The sequence below is a fragment of the Pollicipes pollicipes genome, unplaced genomic scaffold, assembly GCF_011947565.3.
Source record: "Pollicipes pollicipes isolate AB1234 unplaced genomic scaffold, Ppol_2.1 Scaffold_6052;HRSCAF=7182_pilon_pilon_pilon, whole genome shotgun sequence".
NCBI lineage: Eukaryota > Metazoa > Arthropoda > Thecostraca > Pollicipedomorpha > Pollicipedidae > Pollicipes > Pollicipes pollicipes.
In genome coordinates, this window is record NW_023596805.1 from 3740620 (window position 1) to 3763708 (window position 23089).

The following is a 23089-nucleotide window of genomic DNA, read 5'->3' on the forward strand; positions in this document are numbered from 1 at the left end:
AATACCGGTGTGACGCGTGCTGGCCTGTTTATCAGTCTCGGTCAGCACCTGGTGGACGGGGAACCTGTATGAGAATATCTTTCCGTCAGTTCTTGCCAACCGCTGGGCCGCGTTCTTCCTGCAGATGAGGTCTTCACCCAAACGCTGCGAAGACTTGTTGGATCTGCACAGTAGAACCTTCGTGGTCTCTTGCGCGTTGTCGCGAGTCCGCTTTGTATCTTTCCCTGATTTGTCACTCGAGTAAGTTTTCGTTACTTCCCGTGACAATAAACTTATGCACTTGGTTTAAAGTTGCGCTTTTGGACGATGCTCTGCAGAAGTCTTCTGCCGGAGACTACACAGAAGGAGCTGGTCTGAGGCCATATCGCGTGTCATTGTAAGGCCCAGAACATTTCAACACTATTCCAAATCATGACGGTGGCGTGCTCATCTAAAAATGTGCTTCACCCTGTTTTCAACCTGACCTTTTACGGGGTCGTTGTCACAAGGGACCTGGATTGAGAGTCCGCTGGCGGTTGAGATGCATTGCATCCGAAAAGTTATATGGTTTGACGGAAAGACTGACAGGATGCAATAATATCACAGTTGGAATGAGTGCCCATATGTCAAAGAGGTAAGATAAAGCAAGAGAAAATTTCACATTGATTAATACTTGGCACGATGCACCTGTGCTGTCGGTGTGTGTCTGTCTACAAGCGGTGTTTTCGCGAAGCTTTTGCTGAATGATACTCCTTTACCTCAGTTAATTATTTTCTGCTGCATACATGCCAGCAACATCACCCAGCTAATGAAATGCTCAATATTTCACGGCAGCGTGCAGCAGAAACATGACTGTCCTGATGTGAGGAATTCGATGAATATCGGTGGTCGATACAAATTTAAACGAGTTGCAGTTCACGAATGCACGACCCCGCCAGTTGCAACCGCAGAAATCGCTCGTCAGCATAATAAGTAATGAGTCCAGCATAAAGTAATGAATCCTCGTAGGCCTTATGCCTCGCATGACCGAAAGAATTTCTGTTTGTGTCATTATACACGCTGTTTCATACAGCGGTCAGCAGTATCTGTTAGACGTAACCTTCACAGAACACCATAATGAAGGAATGAACTTGAATTGGCTCCCTGAGAACACCGCTGTAATCCAGGTCATAATTTAGTTGCTCCGAGCGTGATGGTGCGTGTGTGCGTGTGTATCCTACCAAAACATCCCAGAAACGGCAGCGCGAAATGTGCCTAAAAATTGAAGTAGCGGGTCATTTAACCCTAATCATAACACAACACAAGCTGCGCCAGACTGGGCACATTTCCGTCCCTCGGCTGTAAAGCGATTATATGGGGTTGATTGAATTAATCTAAAATGGCCCATAGAAGTGGGTAAGTCAGTTTGAGCGAGATGCAGAGGAAAGTCACTCATTTCTCTCGACGTTTGTTAGCCATGCACGGCGTCATTCAAGACTCCATAACTGGGCACTGTCTTAATTTTGCTGTTCACAAATGACTTCGCACAGCATATTTCACACATAACGAACGTAATGAACGCCAATGACGCCCAGTTTCCTGACACCGATCTCCCGACCAACATTTCGGACCTCAAAACTAGTGTTGCGAAAAATTTGGCAGTAGTACTGGAATGGTTTGGTCAGAATGGACTAAGAATACACCCTTCCAAAGGAGATATGATTCTGATTAGATATCGCCGGCTTAACAACGACCCTCAATTAACGGTTAAATATGACTACGACTGAATCAAACTCTGGATCTACCCCGAGCAGAACAAATCACATATCCATCATCATGCGTCGTTGCTACGGTATGCAGGTTACCCTTGTTCGTATCGTGTTTGTTACATCGTGTACTGACGGAGACCAAGAGTATGATGGTGGAGGCGCTGATGCTTCCCCACATTCTATACAGTTTGACTTTGCGTTTGTGCGTGGAGGGCGAGGGAGGATGCTCAGCTGTATAGAAACAGCGGGTTCAAAAAGCACCGCGCTTCGGCGTCCGTATCGCCCTCAGTCTAAATATCTACAATCGTGGTTCGCCCACGCTGCCAGTGTTGGGCTGGCCCACAATATCTGATACGATCACCGAACGAGACATGATGACGATCCTTGCCACCCTGTCCAACACCCGCGCACCCGAGGCGTTGCGCGAACCCAACACCCGTGCACCCGAGGCGTTGCGCGAACCCAACACCCGTGCACCCGAAGCGTTGCACGAACCCAACACCCGTGCACCCGAGGCGTTGCGCGAACCCAACACCCGTGCACCCGAAGCGTTGCGTGAACGGTGGTCGGCCGTGCTTCAGTCCTTTCGTGTCACTCGGGCCACAGCTGACGTTCTGTTGCAGGTCCTGCGCACCGAGCCCGCGGATTAGTTGTTTCTCGAGAGAGTCGCATGTGGAGCTCGCCGCCGCCAGACGTTTACCTCTCTTCCACTGCACCTTGGACTTCAAGGACAGCTTAGTCGCTTGCCTGGCGTCGCAATGAATGCGTTACGCGTTTTTTTTATCACCGTGCGTAATTTCCATGTGTTTTTTCGTGTCCAAGGTATGTGACGTGGATACCGGAAAAGCCATATCATGGATGATCTTAAATGCAATCGATGTGTCGATCTATCTAAGCCCGTCTTACCCAAAACTGCGCATGCTCTTAACTTACACGTCTCCTGAAGCCAGTAGATCGTCTGAAGCAAAATAACTCACACTACGATGTTTGCAATATCGACAATCACAAATCAGACTGAACACAATTTACGACTGCGTTGTTCCTGCCAAGTTGATTTACTAATCTGCTTTCGTTACGACCAAAGTTAGAGAAGCCCAGCCTGATTTACTAATTTGCTTTCGTTGCAGCCAAAGTTAGGTGGCTGTCGATGAGCTCAACTTTTTATTTGTGCTGAAGGAACAGCCTAATCAGCATCTTGTACTTCATTCTTTTTATGTGCAGCGGTAACAGACCCAGGGTAAGCTATCATCAACATCGAGCTTTAACCATCTTCCTGCCAGAGTTTTTTTTTACCTTTGCCTTACAAACAGGAAGCTTACGATCTCGAAAGTAATGAAAAAGGAAAAATAAGTAATCTGGACCCACAACGAAAACGGCATTGGAAACCATTGTCAAACTGCATCAGGTGTGAGAGAACAGTATTGGACATAACCATTGACAGATCAAATAAGGTCGCAGTGATCAAATTAGCGCTTTATAGACCCAGTCTGTTATATCAAAGACTAAGCATGCTGCGAACCTTTGGAAATCAGAGCTGAAAGTATCTGGGAAAGCTTTATCAGATGGGTATTAGAAGAAATCTACTGACATTACCTCTGTGGTGTCACGCCAGGCTAAACTGGTGAAAACTTTTGATGGATTGACCCGTTCGCCAATACAAAAAATAAACAAACCAAAGCAATAAACGATAACAAGCGTTTGAAGCCCTCTTCAAGCTGTCAGATATGTGCCAGTTAGGTTCTGAACGCACGTCATTCAAACGATTAAATCTAGTCACAAAGATCAAAGCTAGAACTAGCTAACCTAAGCTCGGGCGCCCTGACCTTGCAAAAGCAACCAAAACGACATCAATGCACTTAAGCTTGGTACAGTAAGAAAAACGGCTTTGAAAACATCTGTGTGGTGCATTTTTTCCGTAAACAGATGAGCTGTCCGTGCATTGTCGCAGCACGCTACGAAAATTGCCAGAGCTACGGCGTAGTGCGGGACGCGGCATAGTTTTTGACTTGGCAAACAGCGCCCTACAGACCAGACGAGCCCACTTCCAGCAATTCCGCAAGCAGCTTTTTCTAACGCACTACTTTCACATCCAGATCCTTGGCACGCGCGCTCGAGCGCAAGGAAGTCACGAATATCCCTCGTCTAACAAACGCGGTTCTACAAGGGCGTGTTTTAGCTGCAGTGGCGCGTGCCTAGCGCCGCCACATACTTCAAACGTACCCGCGCCCCGTGTGGCGTCTCGTTTCGATAAGATAGTGACGGGCCAGCTGAGAGCACGTGTGATTAGTGCACGGACTCGCACTGGCTGGCGCAGTCGCGCGAAACGCAGAACAGCCCGGGCAAACAGCGAGGCACCGGTGCGCGCGGAGGAGGCGGCCGCGTCCTGTTGGACCGCGTGGAGTCACGTCCAGGCGTTGCCGAGCGAGGAGGCCAGGTGAGCTCGGTTTGGGTGCGGCGGTGTGGACCACGGGCCAGCAGCGACTCAGCTTATGGGAAGTTGGAGCATCCGGTCCGGCTGTGGCGTGCCGCGAGTTTCGGTGAGCTGGAGACGGTGCCATGTCGAGCATGTGCCGTGCCACGGTGCCATGTCGAGCGTGTGCCGTGCCACGATGCCATGTTGAGCATGTGTCGTGCCACGGTGCCATGTCGAGCATGTGCCGTGCCACGATGCCATGTTGAGCATGTGCCGTGCCACGGTGCCATGTTGAGCATGTGTCATGCCACGGTGCCATGTCGAGCACGTGTCGTGCCACGGTGCCATGTCGAGCACGTGTCGTGCCACGGTGCCATGAGGCCAGCAAGTGCTGCGCTACGTTGTCATGTCGAGTGCATGGTACTCGTGAAGACGCTGGTCCAACGGCAATTTAAAAACAGCAAATTTTACAGAGCGCTGCAAAGGTGCTGACTTTGTGTGTCTTTTGATCCTGTCCGCTTAACCAGCTAATAGTACCAGGAATTTAGTAGGCAATTTAGTAGTAGAGTACAAGAAAGGGCATTATTTGAAAGATTACAAAGAAAATTATGCTGTCTGAGAGCATCGTAATTTTACCAGACTAGTCTTGACCATTCCATCAAAATGACCGGTTAAAGCTGGAGCAGACCGGAAAAGCATGGTAAGCATGGTAAGCACGGTAAGCATGGTCAGCATGGTAAGCATGCAAAGTTCAGCAGGTAGGTAGGTCTTGGTCACTGTGAGCACGAACAGCAGTGTCCACGACAGGAGCAAAGGGCAGAATTAGAACAGCGGCAAATTACAACAATTTTGATGCGCTGTAGAAACCAGCCCTACCTGTGACACACGTATCATTGCGCAACACTGCCGGTGTATTGCATAATCCCAATCGTTGCTTATACGTGGCACTCTGCTTAAGCCACGTATTACGGAATTTTTGTAATATTATTCATTCTTCCAACAGAATTATATATTACGGAATTTTTGTCATATTATTCATTTTTCTGACAGGTGCTACGTGCCACGCTTACTGACATGTCTCTTCGCCATTACATCGAAACTGTGGCGTGCATGAAGATCCACGATCAGCTCTTTAGGATTCTGTGTTATCTAACTGCTCAGTCAAATCTGTGGCATTGGATCGCCACCTTTCCTTGACAAGGCCACCTTGAGGTAGAACCATTCACTAATTTTGACGTAGAGAGGAACGTAACTAAAATCACTTTCCAAATTGCAAGAACTATTCTGTCCTCGTGGCAACTTAGGCATTAAGGGTCACGAAAGGCAAAGCGGAAAAGGTGCAGACAGACGAAGACAGCACGTTTGCAGCCACAAACTGCATGCATTACAAAGGCAAGTTGTTTAAAGGCAATTCAGTGTGTGAGTCGAATTTTCAGGTTTTCAACTTTCTCAATGCGAGTCAAACCGTTCAACTGAACGGCACTTAGGTCCTTCCCGTACAAGCATAAACCACCAAAAGTAGCCATTCAGTGCGTGAACTCTTAAAATTACCCAGGACCATAAGCGGATACAGCTGGCCGGATCCAGCCATATCCGCCATGCCATATATAGCCACATCTAGCACATCCGCGGGCGGCGTGGGTTCCGGGAGGCAGACGGACTGCGGTCTTAGCACTCTCCATTACACAAAGTTTTGACGAAGAATGAACTTCAAAAAGGTTCTGAACTAGAGGTGCAACCTTTTGATCCGCCATGTTGTCACATTTGACTCAGCGTTAACCTTTGACCCAGGACATTCGCCGGATTGCTGGCCGACATTGGCAAACTTTTGCTTCCTTGTAATTTTAAACAAAGATATACACACACATACACATTTGTGTATATAAGTATATATATATATATATATATATATATATATATATATATATATATGTGTGTGTGTGTGTGTGTGTGTGTGTCTGGTCATTTTTGGGTTATGTGAAGCTGCAAAGCATTACACATATTAAAGGCAATAGCCGCATACGAGTGAAGCTCGGAAACAGATACGCATTGTTCTAGTAACGAACCCAATATGCAGATGACTCTTGACTAGAATATAATTTGAGACCCGTAAGGTTTTCTAAACTAACTTCCGAGTGGTGCTGAGTAGTGACGGCAAACTTCTTAGTCCTGTAGATGAATAAACAGCTCTTCTCGTGGTGTCAAAAAAATCAAGAAAGCATCCTTTAAGTTCACTGATCTATAGTGAGCCAAAAGAAGGCCATGCTTGCGAGTGAAGATATTCTTAGGTCAGTTTTTAAGCTCATGTGACAATACTGTAGACAAAGTCATTCGGCTTTTATATGCTGTTTTAGACTCTAGGCGATTTCATTTCTGTTTGAAAACGATATCACTGGTCTTGAGCCACTTATGATAATCACCGTTATGTCAAAACCAGATAGTCTTTTGACGGGAAATTGCCTAATTGGGAGCTTTGACCTTCAGTTTGATTTTCTTGACCACGAACACGATAGCGGATTTGTTATGATGATTTCAGGTACGTCAGTAATTGTCTCCGATCTAACATGACCTTGACCAGCCTTTTGGTTTGAAGAATTTCGTGATGACACTTCGGACAACGATTTTGGTCACCCTGGTCCAAGTCATGAGTTGCAACACCGACTCAAGTATATATGTAAAAATTAGGCTTGTAGCGTTAGATATATCTGCTACCCTACCACCGTCCTATTTGCGACGCAGGCATCTAATAATTACCAGCATTTTTTTGAGGACACTGGTAATGATATCATGAAATCAACAAAACTCGACCTTGTTGGGCCTTATTTGACTCGAGCGACACAAACTAGGGAGGCAAATCATTCATTGAGTTGACATAATGTATTGCATGTCCCGTAAATTAGGTGCCTGTGGCTGCGTCACGTTTTGGCACCTTAGGTGGTTCAAATGATCATATCATCCGAGTTCGTCCATTCAATGGTCGTCCGTGGAGTGTTAACACAAATAAATACCTGAACTATCAAGGCTTTGTCTGATTTGATCGAACCGTAGTCAGATGGTGGCGTGATGTAAACACAGCAGCATACTGTGCTCGGTTGTTATGGTTGTGAACGGCATCTGACCACTGACGGTTGACCACTGATCTGATTCAGCGCACAGTCCATGGGTACTTCTGCATTAGCTATTTGACCATTGCTCGCATCATTTTAATCTCATCTGATCTCATCTGACCTAACACACAGTCCATGGGTAGTTCTGCATTAACTCTTTGACCCTTGTTCGCATCATTTTAATCTCATCTGATCTCATCTGATCCAGCGCACAGTCCATGGGTAGTTCTGCATTAACTCTTTGATTACCATGACAGACACGTCGCTTGACGTTTAACAAAGATGCATAACGACTGTAAGACTATGCCACCAAGCGCGGAAATTTCCAGTCTAAGATGCTAGATTTTGAAGCCAAAACTGGGGTGTCACAAGTAACTGAATGCTCTCACATGGGAGAGGGCTGAGACTTTGCAATTAATTTATTGCAAAACATGACTCCCTTCTCATACGAGAACATCCATTTCAGACAGGACATATTCCTACCTTGATTTGAGTATCTTAGAGTTTTTGTACATCTCGAAAACTGCGCTAAACAACATGCTTTCATCGTATCCGTTGGAAATTGTGATGAAATAAAATATACATATGTGTAGGTTGGGGAATGGGTCATGGGTTGCTGCATGTGCTTGTACAGTATATACAATTTGTGTGGTGTGTATGCGTCGAACCATCTTGGCGTTCACTGTTCGTATGTGTTTTTTGCTAGCGACGCGGTCGCTGTTAGCCGCGAAGAGCGTCGCTAGTTAAAGAACTATGATGATATGAGTCATGACTTTCTAGGGTATCAGTTATTATTGATGCATACATACATACATACAGACATACGTATATAAATACATAAATATATATATATATATATATATATATATATATATATATATATGTATCTATATCTATATCTATATCTATATCTATATCTATATCTATATCTATATATATATATATATATATATATATATATATATATATAATGTAAAGTGCAGAATATATTCCCGCGTCGCTGGTTGAAGAACTATGATGATATGAGTCTCGACTTTGTAAGGTAACAATTAACATGCATGCATGTATATATATATATATATATATATATATATACATATATCTATATATATATATATATATATATATATATATATATATATATAATGTAAAGTGCAGAATATATTCCTGCGTCGCTGGTTGAAGAACTATGATGATATGAGTCTCGACTTGTAAGGTAACAATTAACATGCATGCATGTATGTAATACATATCTATATATATAATATATATATAATCTATATATATATATACATATTACATACAGTGTAGAGTACAGTTACTCGACCGCATTCCGCAAATCCATTCCACGAAGAGCTGTAATGTGTTTCGTGACTGTATTTGCTCAGCTCGACTTAGTCATCCTTTTTGACACCTGCCAGACGCACAAGGGCTTTTAGGGCTCCGCGCTATGCTGGCAGCGAAACTGCACGGCCTTGAAGCCAGCGTCACAGCCCACCACTTCCAAAAATTGGTTGCGGGAGGGAGCTAAGCCGTTATGGCTGGCTTGACCTACCCCCAGCCTGATTTCTCCTCGGATTTTGGCCGCTTTGATTTGCATCTACAATATTCGAAATTTAAAACCCAAGCAGAAATATATCATAAATTGCTTTGGGCTGCAACAGGGGATTATTTTCGATTTCAAGGCTATGCGAAGCCGGCTTTTTGTGAAAACTTTAGAATGGTGTGTAATTTCCGTAATAAATATCTTAGCAAACGGATGCAGCATGGTCAACGATCGCACCCTGTTTCCATTTCGTTTTCTGTGTCATAAGATTCGCGTTTTTCAGAGGTGATTGGCAGTTTGGCAGCTCGCAGGTGATTGGCAGCTCGCACCGCCCCTCCCCCTCCGCCGATTCGCCATCTCGTCACGTGCCTCTCATGCATGCGTAACGTGTCGTGTGCATAAGAGTCACGTGACGGGTCTGGCTCGGGCGCCGCGGGACACGCAGCTGCCTTTCGTCGCGTGCTGTGCGGTTTACGTCTGTTTACGGTTTCTCGTCGGCGGGGCTGGCGTCCAGAGCTCAGCGCCGAGTTACGTGGCATACTGTACACGCCCGCTGCACGCATCTTCGTATATACACTGTTTACGGTGGTGTGTGAATGCAAAAGCTCTTCACGACCCGTCCGTGCCATGCTTGTGTGACTTACTTGAGACTCGCCTGAGATTGTGAAAGATACACTATGGCGCGCCCTTCTGTCTGCGTGTTTGTTATGTCAGTAAAATTTTGTTTTCAAAAGTTAAGGGCTCCTTTGGGTTTGCCTGTCAAGAAGACGTTATTCAAATTATTCGGCTTGGATGCGATTCTCTTCAGCATCATCATCATCATCATCACCACCACTACCACCACCATCATTATCATCATCTTGATACGCCTCGAGCCTACTGCAGGGACTGCAGGTCTAACAGCCCTTCGAATTTGCGGGAGACACTAGGCTGAAAACCGAGCATCTGATGGTTAAGACGGGCCAGTTGACGGATGCGACAAATTCCTCGTTTACAACGGTCACTGTTGACGCATCACTGACACCGCTGACGCAGCACTGACGCTGCTGATGCAGCAGTCAGTGGCAGCAGATGCAGCTCAGGACAACTTAAGAGCGCGCCACAAGCTGGTGATACATGCAGCACAAGCTCGCCTCCAGCGCTGTGACAATACGACTTCGGCACCAGCTGCCGGTGCGACAGCCGTAACGCGGTGCACTCCGTGATTTGGTGGAGGCGTGTAGTAGGCTAACGCGCCCGTCCATGCGAGCAAACGGGTCGGATGCGGCCGCCGTTGCTTCTCGGGTCCTGGTGTCAAGGGCGGAGCCATGGCTGTTGGCATTGACCCGCGCCCCGCTCGACGCGTTGACCCCGAAATGGTACAGGCGCGCGCAATTCAACGGTGTCTGGCAGCTTCTGAATACCTTTATTTGGAATATATGTCTTTCACATAGTTTTGATCGTCACAGTTAAGTTTTTGGAGGGCGAGGCAAAAAAAAATCAGCGTCACAATTGCCTTGAGGTGCGTGCTGCGTACAACTTGCATGCAGGCACCTTTACCAAGCCCTGTGAGTCATTGGGGCTTTACGACGCACTCAGCTGCTGAGGCTATATAGTGTCGCCCTCCTCTCACCCTGGCAGGAAGGGCGGGCACCGCAAGGAATCGAACCCCGTACCTCTGGTTTCACAGACGCGCAGTGGTTAACGCGTTAACTTTTTACCAAGTGTAGTGTAGTGCCGTGGTTAACGTCACCATACGACACTTCACTTTATACCTGATTAACGCGTTAACGCGTTAACCGAGTGTAGTGGTTAACGCGTTAACTTTTTACCAAGCCCGTGTGCCGCATATAGTCACCGCACTTATCTCTTATTCATCTCATCTGCCATGCACAGCTACATACAACTTCCACTGCGTCACATGCTGCTTGCAGCTTTTACTTCTCCATTTTTACAAATTTTGCACCTTTCCCACTTTTCCCACTTTTCCACTTTTCTACTTTTCCCACTTCTCCACTTTTCCAAGTCTCCCGTCCAGTTCTCACGCGTCCAACATGCACCAAGCTTATACAGCCCCCCCCCCCTCCCACACACACACACGCAGTGCACGACAGCGCCCGTGTCGCTTTGGGGCGATGGGGGCGTCGACACATGCGCGTAGCCTCAGGGCACGCTGCAGGTCACCTCGGCGCCCCAGGCGACAGCGGCAGTCGGCGGCAGGCGCCGGTCTCGCCAACACCGGAGCCTGGCTGCTCAGCCCCCGAAGCCGGCGCCCAGGCGCGTGTTCGTATGTACATAAGATAGTTCATCTTGCAGCGGTTACGGGGCGTTACAGGCTACCGTATCGTCTTGAGGGTCGGCCAGTCCCGCGGTTACCTTGATGTATTGCGGTTCCTGCACCGGTGGGATACCCACGTGAGATCTCAGGTGAGAGCTCTGTGTAATGCGTATCGTGGCTGTCTGAGAGAGCGTCCTTTATTGGGCCGCTTAACTGGCTCGCCGTTACGTTCGTGCCGACTACGGTGTCCCGCTGAGGTCGGGTAGATACGCCGTGTTTTTGTTTGGTTTGCCTCCCACAGTGTTTGTACTGTGTGTTACGCGTCGAAGGTGCATCATCGGTTAATCCGGGTGGTGGTGGGGGGAGGGGGGGGGGGGGCGGGGGCAGACAGACCTGTCATGCTAAGAGGTAGACCGTGCCATCGATAAGCGTAAAGCGAATCTGATAAATTTTTGCTCGAGGCGCTAAGATCGAGCGCTGACAAACTTCAACGATCGTTTTTATTTGTTCTTTGTATCCTGCCCCGGCCAAGGGAGGGAAGAATGGTGTTAGCTGGGACAGCCAAGGCCGTGGATAACAAGCGTTGTTCGTTTGTTTCTTGAAAACATCTTAAAAAACGTCCCCTTTCAGTGACGTAAGTGCAACTTAGAATGGCATAGGTTGATGTAGAGCATCCGCTGGTCATGAATAAATATTCCGCAGCGCATGTGGTACTCATCAGGTGACCTTCCACCTAGCTTGCCGCTCAATGTGACTTTGTTTCTCATGAAATTTATTTTTGAAAGGAATTGGAACATCACGCCGCTTGCATAAAGTGTTACGGAAAGGACGCATCCCAGGACCGGCCCCTCATCAGTCTGCTGTAGCGATGACGGTCGTTACGGAAAGGACACATCCCAGGACCGGCCCCTCATCAGTCTGCTGTAGCGATGACGGTTCCCTGCCAGATGATACATGTATGCGAGAAGCTTTCGGTGAATATTGCGAGGTTTGGTGCTCTGCCCATCACATGTGGCCGACGTCCATGAAATCATACTTCACGGTACACGCTCTTAACAGCATTCTCCGTGCGCTACTAGATTTGTGCCAAGCTGCATTGCGCATAGTTTTCCTGCCACCAGAGATCACGAAGACGGTTGGTCCAATTTTCATGGGACATTCGACATTCATTTTGTGTCAATGAGATCTTGTTTTACATCTTCCAAAATTAGAAACAGATGGGGTGACGAAAAATCACGAATTGTAAAAACTTCAAATGGCCTCTGTGCCCGTGCCCGTAAGTGATGTGTATTGCATCAACGCGCGTCGGCTTGTAATGTATGGGTGTTTTCCATGTATGTATGTATACATGGAAAGACCCATAAGACCCATGTTTAGGGTCTTTCCATGTATGTATATATGCGTGGGATGTGCTGCTGAAAACCGGAATGAAAATCTTGGTTGTTCCATGATGGGCAAAAAGATTTATTTTGTAAAACAGCTCGTTTTGGTTTATTTTGAATGATATGAACGTCAGATATACGCCTCGCAAACCAATTTTGCTATTTGATATGTTGAATAGGGCTGGATACAGATAAAAATAAGAATGGAGAAGGCACCATTAGTGTCACCTTTTCGCGTGAAACGGCTACGGGGTGCGCACATCTTTGCGTGCTTGAGTGCGCTCCTCCCAAATATTTATGGTGAACATTCAGTGCGTTGAGCAGATACGGCTGCATACCTGGACTGTCTGTCTTTATTTTATTCCAAATACGACGGCAGTATACTGCATGACCTTGTATTTGGCCTCACTCAACGGAAACGCCTCACCCTCACTAACAAACGGATCTCGAGCTGCCTATGGTAAACCATTTTCCTTTTTAATTCTGACACCGCGCGCGTGTTAATGAAACGGTTTCAATGTACGTCGGTAATGTGCACGAACAAAGCGGCTGGAATTAGTACACCAGCTTGCTTCCCAATTTCGCAGTGCCTTTGGTGCACCCTATCAGACAATGTGTGCGCACAACCAGTGTTGATGCACATGGCTATAAGAATAGCCCAACAATATTGATGATACCCAGAAATACAGCGGAAGTGTGCTTAATATTCTTGCGTTTGATTCCTCATACGCGCAGCAGTTCCTTACCAAAAGCATGGTCCCAGAATCACGAACTGTTTATAATGATATGTAATATACGCTCGAGCATGCCTCGACCTGCCGATTACCCTGCGCTCGAGCATGCCTCGATCTGCTGAGAGTGCGGGGAAGTCCGAAGGGATTCTGACGAGTATGCGGTCAGCATATGGTCAGCAGACCAATCGATGAAAATGGATAAAAAATTGAAGAACCAAGCAAAAACTACACTCTAAATACAGCAAACACTCACTCCTTTCCCTGTAACTTTGCCTTCGTCTAGTGGCATGTATCGCGACTGTGAGCATTTTTTGCACTTTTCTTCAACTAGCCCTATGACCCCTTAGTCCTCTCGCCAAAATATGTGTTTGTATCCCATATTACAAGTGCGACTCTCGTGCGTGTGTAATGAGTTTTATAAAAATCACCTCGCCTGGGGGTCCTACGGAGACCGTAAAATTTTCAACAAAGGGCTTACCAACCTATTTTGCATGTTCCTCTTTCATCTACCTCTTCCACCTTTTCCACCTCTTCCATCACTCACCTCTCCCACCTTTTGCGATCGCCACTTCCTTTTTTGAAGCATTCTCGGCTGGCCAAATGCAAGTGATGCTCAGCGTGTTCTGAGCACGTCGAGCACCTCGCCATGGCTGAACCATTTTAAACATAAGCCGTACATTGATGGCGATGCACATCACACACCCGGCCATTTCGGCCCGCCGTGAAAACATAAACACAAAACACAAGAACACAGGTGAGTGCTAGAACATGCACACACATGAAGGGCATGAATAAACCCGGCGCTTAGCGGCACGCTTGCATGCATACATTCATCGGATGATCTAGGTCATCACAGTATCTGTTGCGCGTGGCGCTTAAAACCCCGTCCGAAGGCGGGCCTGCTTCAGCACCGGAGACAGCGCTTTGTACAACACCCGGCGATGGAAGCGTTGCTCTCCCATCTGGGTTCGCGGTCTCATCGCATGGAGGTTGCCTTCCTGCTTCTTATTTCGCTCGCGAGTTTCGGACACCACCAATAACTCGCGGACGAGCACCTCGGGCTCGTCACTTGGAGATTGCCGTCCTGCTTCGTATCTTGCTCGCGAGTCTCGGACACCGCCAACAACTCGCGGACGAGCACCTCGGGCTCGTCAAGGCGAAGCACATTTATCACTGAGGGAGGTTGGTTTCGCTTTCTTTCAACGCCATTGATTTATGTGTGACCAGTCATGATAATGAAGGCCCAAATGAATGTCGTTACACTTAATCATAGTCAAACGATGACGAGATCACTCCAATTCAGTGCTAATTGCATGCGAAAGCCATGTAATTAGCGTAATGTTAAACGACATTGCCATGTCGCTAGCCATGTAATAGGCGTAATGATAAACGACATTGAAGTTTGTTTATGACAAATGTAAGCATTAAACAGGTCATCGTGACTTGATTCTGATACGTGAACATCGATTGCGGCTATCGGCCCACGAACGCCACCATGGCCGAGATCAGCGCCATATATATATATATATATATATATATATATATATATATATATATATATATATATATATATATATATATAATGGCTCACAGGGTGAGACAGACGACGGGGCAACGAACCACTGCGGAATAAAGCAATATTTTCTTCGTCGGAGTCGGCTGGAACACATAAATGGCGCAAGTGTGACAATGCTAAGCTCTGCTGCGCTCCGAGCGGGCGTGGCAACGGGATGGTGATCAGTAATCGCCTCGTGTCTGCTGACCGCCATCAGGCGCTTATCGTGGAACGGCGAACGGGGTCGAGTTTAATCTGTGAGTGATATTGCCAGGGATCGGAGAGTTTGGGGGTTTGCCAGACATCGGCCGTATCTTAATGCCCGCGGAATTGCCGCCATAAAATTGCGATGATTGAAGGCAAAGGCTGACATTGTCGGGCCGATGCATGCGCCGCTATCTCGGGCGGTATCGAATTGTGGAGTAGCCATGCATCCGGCAATAACTGATATTCGGCAGCGCAGGTGGTTCGACTAGAGGCTTGGCATTGGAACCGTGCTTCGACAATAAAGTGTGGGTCAATCTCACCAACCAACATGGGACTCGGTGAGCTCCCAGGGCCCAAGCGTACGATCCGATTGCTTTTACTTGCAGATATAGATCCCCTAATGCGGACAGAAGTTCCTGAATCCGTAACGTCCCGTATGACGTCACGTCACGTGCCGTCACGTTACTTAGGTACGTGTAGGTACCTAAGTAAAGGTAGGCAAAGGGTACGTGTACGTTACAAGCCAGGCCGGACAGACCATGGCTCACGTCTGGCAACGGCTGAGATCATTATTATGTCATCCAAACGCTTACGGTTTTCATCAGACTAGACTGCAAAACTCTCACTATTCTCACCCAGCCAAGCTTAGTGTCGCATTCGTCAATGCTGCGCAAGGTGTGGTGAATTTCGCTGCAAATCCCACATGACGCAACCTTCAGCCATCCAACACGCAAGAACTTGCAGCAGATGGCCAGCTCTGCTTGTATAAGCATCGTGCCCCCCTGTCTTACAGCAAGATACCTGTGCTAATGTGAACACAGCTGCAGCATATGGGGCTGGTTTCCACTAGCTCGAGGATTTTATGTCCCTACTTTACATGTTCCCATGACGAACCATGCCTCACTATAAGTGACTTTCGTTGGATGGACAAGTTTATTAAGAGAGAATGAGGCTGCTGAAGATTGCTTTTCCGTAGTAACTTTTGATATACGAGACGTGTATTTCTATAGAATTATGAAATATGACAGGTTAGGCAAACGAGGGCGATGAAAAATGTCCACTGAAAGGTTTTCCCCATGGCTCAATCGATCTTCTCCTAGTTCAAAAGTTGTCTGGTTTACCGTTCTCACGCCAGCACATCTGCGAATTCTAACATCAGCGTGGGCCCAATGACATAGCGATGCATTAAAGTGACATCGAAACTTTGCCTGCACCTTAGGCCACAGGTCTGTGGCAGTGCCGGGCGAAGTACAAAGCGCAGAGGCGGTGCACTTATTAATGTTTTGCGTTTGCTGTTGTTGAAAAGGTCCTGTTTGAAATAATGCTTCCTTTTTCTGAAAAAAATGCGGTGAAGAACGCAGGAGGGGGTCTAAATTTTGCAAATTTTTGCAAATTGAGGGGGTCTAAATACAGGGTTTGGGGTGGGGAGGGGGTTGCGGCGCTGGGGGGCTAGCTCATTCTTTCCACACCTCACCTTGCCGTAACACCTCGGCATGCATTGTATCGATTCCGGCGGGCGAGGTTTCAAGCAGATGATTGTTATCTGAGCTGGCTTCATTGAGGCCAACATTTCAAACACACATGTGGGACATTCATTACGGTAAAGAGCTTAAGGAGAGTGTGCTACCCGTTTTGTGTTCTTAACTTATTGCTAGATCATGCAGGTTCAATTTGATTGGTGATCCCAGTTTTCTTTAAATCCTTCTGAATAGCTCATAGTTCCTTTTGAAGACGTCACTCCGTTCTGAGATATCTTATTGGACTCTATGCTCATCACTATGAAAGTAGTGTTTTTTTTCCCCTTGCCTTTCACAGCGTATGTGTTCCGTAATGCCTACAATACGCCGACTGATCCAAACGCTGGTACAATAAATGCTACGAAGGCCTGGAACACTTTATTTAAGGAAAAATATATACACATATTAGTCAATTATCGCGCGAATTCAGACATATGATACTATGGATTTGATTTTTGCTCTGGTGTTTAGCGCAGCGACTTTTTTCGACCCGCACTTGGTCTCGGGAAACGCATGACACGGCCTATAGTGAAGCGTTAGTCACGCGACGCAAACCAATACGTTTTCTGTAAATGACCTTTGCCGCCCGCTGTGCCAATCACAAACGTTCAGTTGAACTGGTGTCATTCATACCAGTAGGAATGTCAATTTAAGATACAAAGACCCGCAACGTGCGGCCAAAACAGCTCAAAAGTTGCATCTTTGGTCCGTGACAGCCGATAACGGTTCTCAGCGGATTATGCCGTATTTAACTGCGGCGGGCAAAAGCCACATTATGAGGCTGCTAATAAAGAAAGAAGTGTAGTGCTGTAGCATAACGTTAAAAGCGCCTCACTTAAATTTATGGGTGATGCAGTCGCAATACCCAGTGTTATCAGCGTACATAACTAGTCCTGAGGTTTCATTGGAGTATGTTTTTGTATCACGCCCGAAAGGTGGGACACCCATTTTAGTAAACGGGAGCTTTTTTATTCTCACTGGTTTTGCTTTTCATTTACGATATTTTTACATTTCGACGCTACAAATAAACTCCCAAGGTTTTTCTGGAAGGTAGTAATCATCCTCGTAAGTCAAAGTCATACTTAAAAGCTAAATCTATACTTGCCAGTCCGAATCATATATGCAAGCAAGCAATTTTTGGATAAGCGGTCGACGCAAAATCTTAAAAAATGTAACTTACAGTTATAGAGCTATACTAAAGCGTTGCATCTCCGAATTGGTGCGTCTCACCTACAGCATCTGGTCTCTGACTACCCCGGCGAAATATCTTACCAGCAAGCAGCTGTTCGAAATCACTCAGATTAAAATTCGAGCTTTTATCTCATATATCTTCCACCAGACGGGCTCCCCACCTCCTTCAATCGCCTAAGCAGTATTATTATGGATTTTCGATCGAAAACGTGATCGGTAATAGGGTACCATCCGTTATATAACCACCATGTCAGTGAGTTTAGCACCGCGACCAACGTGTGCCTTGCTTATTCAAAGGGCGTTGGCTTTTTTTTACAATTACAGTGTCAGCCTAGCAACATTGCACGCCCGTTTTAGATGCCTACTGCATATGTAAAAGCACATCAGGTAGATGAATAGGTCCCGTAACTTAAATAAATTTGTAGCGCAAATTTATTTCAGTTATCCAATGAATTTATATCCCATTGAAGGCGGTAACATCATTGCCATTGATCACTGGCCAGGCGACGGTGGGTATTCGCGATTTGTGTTCGACGTGTGCTGATTACAATGACTTCAACTGTCGCGTTCTTTCATAATTTTCGCACGAGCGCCTCGACAGTTGACAACTCTGACTAAGCCAGTGCTGGGCGCTTCTGTTGCAGTAGTGGCGCATTTCTGATGTACATTTCTGCAAAAGGCACCCAGATAACCGCAAATCCCATTTCTGTGAGGCTGCGGGAGCATCTGGCGCGCAGGGCCTGCCGCGGTTGGCCGCGGTCGGACCTTGGGTCAGCAGGCGCCCGCCAATGGCCGGCGGCGGTAGATCACGTGACCGAGCGTTGAGGCTGAGACGGCTCGGGGCGCGCAGATGAAGGATCGGGGCAGCCGTCGCTGAAGGAGTCTCGTGGCCCGCGCTGCACCGCAAATACAAGATGAAGAAACACAGGCTCTACATTTACAGGCTTTACAATTATGGGCACTGAATTAGCGGTGCCACCGCTAATTCAGTGCCCATAATTGACATCGGCGTGGTTTGTTTTGATTTGGTTCACGATCCCCGCAGCGAGGACATCGCGGTTGATCCTCCCACATAACAGGTGTCGGTGAGTTGCGTATATGTGTGTCCTATTCTCAGGCGGCATAGCGTCACTTCATCCCGCCTCATCTTGCGACAGCTGGACTCCCATGATCCCAACCGAGGCTTTGTCTCTCTCAGTTTATTCCCAGACCGCTTGCAGAAGTGCCCCAGTTAAGTTTCAGTTGTAGGATATAAAAGACCGATGGGAGAAAATTTTGGTTTGGTACAGCAGGGAAAGACATACACTTCATACTAATCTCGCCCCACCCCATATTTACGCATGTACGTGCCACCTTAATTCGCCTCTGTTTCACTAGGGATGTGCTGCGATGGCATAACCGCTCGGCGATCAATGAAATCGGTTACAGATTAGCGGAAATCTGATCTATTTCCTCCGTAATATTTTCCTTCACATCAATCCTTGTCACCTCCTTCATCGCATGTTGCCATACTTTGGTATCTAGCACCGGATAAATGGTTGGTGCCAGGTAAACGGTACTACGGGCAAGGATTCACAGATTGCAGCGTAGAAGCCAATAACGTCTATGATAGCCCTACACGTTCTACATATTGACATCAACATAATATCATCGAGTGTGCAAAGGGCATGGCTAATCATTAGGTAGGTGTGGACCGTACAAATCTTCTTGCGTTCAAAATGTCGACCTTCAATATTGAAAGGTCATCTAAGAATGCATGCCTCCGAGATGGCTACGACTTAACCTGATATGAACCCACAGATAACGTCTGTAGATACTTAAAGGCGAATTGGAATGCGAAAACTGTGCAGGCTATGCCACATTGTTTGCGAGAAAAAGCCACCAAATTGCTGATGAGAAAAAGTCGCCAAATTTCGGCCGTCCAGCCGGGATAGCTTAATGGGGGCCATGTTGCACGCAATGAATGGAGTGCAGTTTTGGACGGAAGGAGCACGAGTTACACGTTGGTCTCCACATGCGTGCAAATAACACCTGGCGTGGAGAACATTTCAATGTCATGTGCCTTATCAGCAATAGCGGCTATAAAAAAAAATGGTGTTTTATGCCTGGTGCTCGGTTGTGTCCGGCAGGAAAAGGCGTTGATCCGGTGCCCTTTGGCCGATCGACGACGCGGCGACACGTCCTGCTGGGCCCCATCACGCGCGGCCCTGACCTGAGCAAGCAGGCCGCAGCTGCTCCGTCGCCAGCTCGGCGCGTGACCACGTGATCGTCACACCGCCTTGAGGTCGACGCTGCTGTTGGGGTGGGACTGAGTGAAAAACTCCGGATACGTCACCTGCGATGCTGCTATGAGCGCAGCTAGTTGAGTCACCTGACTTTCGAAGCAGGAATGGCCAGTGACCCCGCGACACTGATGACCTCCAGCAACGCGTCGCTGCTCGGGGTCCACGCGTCACTGCTCGGGATCAACGCGTCGCTGCTCGGGGTCAACAGTTCGCTGCTGGAGGTCAACAGGTCGCAGCTCAGTGTCAGCGAACTGCTGCCAGAGGTCAACGCATCAACATGTCTGGCGTATCAGAGGTCACACGAGGTCACACCGCTGTGGGACTCAGCTTTGCTTCACGACTGCGTCTGCCTGCACGACGACATCACGCCGCTGGAGTACCGCACGTGGCACTGCTTCGAAACGCCGCCAGACCTGCCGTTCCTGACCGTCGCCTGGGTCGGCTACTCGATCCTCTTCGTCGCCGGCCTCACCGGCAACACCCTCGTCTGCTACGTCGTCTTTTCCGCGACGCGCATGCGCACCGTCACCAACATCCTTATCGCCAACATGGCGGCCGGCGACCTGCTCATTGCCTGCCTCTGCATGCCCTTCACGTTCCTCCACCTGGTCGTGTTCGGCTTCTGGCCCTTCGGGGACGCGCTCTGTCGCGGCGTGTCCTTCGCGCAGGCGGTCTCTGTCTTCGTGTCGGCGTACACGCTCGTGGCCATCTCTGCAGACCGCTACACGGCCATCGTGCACCCGCTGGTGTCGCGCGGCTCGCGGCGCAGGACGCGCATCGTGCTGCTGGCCGTGTGGATGTTGGCCCTCTCCACCTGCGTGCCTATCGCCGTCACGTCCCGCGCGGACGTGCCAGAGGCGGAGCGCCACTTCGCCATGCACGAGCACTGCGTCTGCCAGGAGGTGGGTACGTGGCGCACGTGGCGGCTAGGGGTGGGCGCGGGCCTCAGATGAGGGCGGTGAGTGGTGGTGGCGCTGGGGGAGAGGCGGATCAGGGGGGCACAGAAAGGCCCTCAGCAGGGGAGTCTGATAGTAATGGCAGGGAAAGTGCGCCCGCCTTTACGAGTTATCCACGACATCGTACCTTTCGCTTCCTTGCCTCCCTCTTTCAACCTGGTGGGAGTAAAATGACACCAACAACAGACGACCACCAACGGCTATTTTTTATCCTGACCTGGAACATACAGCGTGATGTGTGAACATAACGTCTTATGGCTCATTCATGCAGCGTAACGGGCATCCAACTCATTGTAGCATGCTGTCCGTAAGGCTCACTGCTCACAGATGCTACAACCAGCAGCCCTGTAAGCTGTGAATATGGTTGTCGTGCGGAGCTATGCGAACAGTACAGCTACGTTTGATCGATTCCAGGCGATGCTTCCCCGTGAGGCAATGACCCTGACCTCCTGACCACGGGTGAGCACAGGTGCTCTGCCAACAGGTGTTGGAAGCGACGAGACAACAGACCTTGACCGCATAAGCCCTGGCGCTGTGCCGACAGGTGTGGGAAGGGGACGGGACTACAGATCCTGACCTCCTGACCCCGGTGCTGTGCCGACAGGTGTCGGAGGCGACGAGACAACAGACCCTGACCTTCCGACCCCCGTAGTCACACCGACTGGTGTGGCAGAGGACGGGACTACATTTCCTGACCTCCTGACCCCCGGCGCTGTGCCGGCAGGTGTGGGAGGGGAACGGGCGGCGCTACTACACGGTGGTGGTGATGTTGCTGCAGTACTTCCTGCCGGTGACCGTGCTGGCCGTGACGTACGGCAGGATCGCGCTGGAAGTGTGGGGTCGTAGCTCGCCCTTCATCAGGAGTCAGGATGTCAGGGAGATCAGGCTGGCGCGCGCCAAGCGGAAGGTGAGCACGCACGCTTGGAGGGCTCGCCAAGTGGAAGATGAGCACGTACGCTTAGTGAGCACGCACACTTGGAGGGCTCGCCAAACGGAAGATGAGCACGCACGCTTGGAGGGCTCGCCAAGCGGAAGGTGAGCACGCACGTTTGAAGGGCTCGCCAAGCGGAAGGTGAGCACGCACGCTTGGGGGGCTCGCCAAGCGGAAGGTGAGCACGCACGCCTGGAGGGCTCGCTAAGCGGAAAGGTGAGCACGCAAGCTTAGAGGGCTCGCCAAACGGAAGATGAGCACGCACGCTTGGTGAGCCCGCGGCCAGTGGCATGGAGAACCATGGTGGTCGATGGTCGTCTCAGCGTGTATTAAAGCCATGCCAGTGTCAATGTATTGACTAATGAGTCAATGTATTGATCGTTCGATGATCCCGCACGCCGGGCCGCTTCGCGGAGCATGACTGGTACTTCCCCCGAATAATTTATCAATCCGATGCGTTGGAGTAAAATGCGCCTTGCGTTGTGAGAAGTAAATACAAATAAACGGTAGAAACGGTGATGGAGGTGATAAATTACATTAAGGAGGGCGTATAAGATATATTACGTTTTGTTAGCATGCATCTCTCTATCTATCTATCTTTAAATATTTGTACAAGGATAGTATATTTGCATATATATATATATATATATATATATATATATATATATATATATATATATATATATATATATATATATATATATATATATATATATATATATAAAATGCATATATATACGTATGTATACATATCTCTCTCTCTCCCTCTCTCTCTCTCTCTCTCTCTCTCTCTCCTCATCTCTCTCTCTCTCTCTCCTCTCTCTCTCTCTCTCTCTCTCCTCTCTCTCTCTCTCTCTCTCTCCTCTCTCTCTCTCTCTCTCTCTCTCTCTCCTCTCTTCTCTCTCCTCTCTCTCTCTCTCTCTCTCCTCTCTCTCTCTCTCTCTCCTCCTCTCTCTCTCTCTCTCCTCTCTCTCGTCTCTCTCTCTCTCCTCTCTCTCTCTCTCTCTCTCTCTCTTCTCTCTCTCTCTCTCTTCTCTCTCAGAAAAAATTGAGCACAACTTCCCATCCCAAAGAAAGGTTTCACAATCATGCATACGGAGCAAAACTAGTCAAGTCAAAGTACGCGCGATTTACCTTCAATGAATGTCGTGGGGCGGTGAGAGGTACCACAGCCTTCCAAGTTCATTCTTCACGACCTTCACCCTGGATTACTTTTCACTGGCATTGCGAACTTGTTGTCCGGCGATGTTATTAATGCCTTGAAGAAGTGAAAGTCAACAC

General features: G+C 48.2%; 1 protein-coding gene and 1 pseudogene across 1 annotated transcript in view; both read left to right on the forward strand.

The window, feature by feature from the left end:
- Positions 1-2377, forward strand: part of LOC119104701 (RYamide receptor-like) — a 5679-nt pseudogene extending 3302 nt beyond the window's left edge.
- A 17672-nt stretch (positions 2378-20049) lies between these two features.
- Positions 20050-23089, forward strand: part of LOC119104702 (RYamide receptor-like) — a 3136-nt gene continuing 96 nt past the window's right edge. The window contains exons 1-2 of the mRNA XM_037228419.1: positions 20050-20823; positions 21602-21784. Coding sequence (XP_037084314.1) covers positions 20050-20823; positions 21602-21784 — 957 coding nt within the window. The remainder of the gene's footprint in view (positions 20824-21601; positions 21785-23089) is intronic.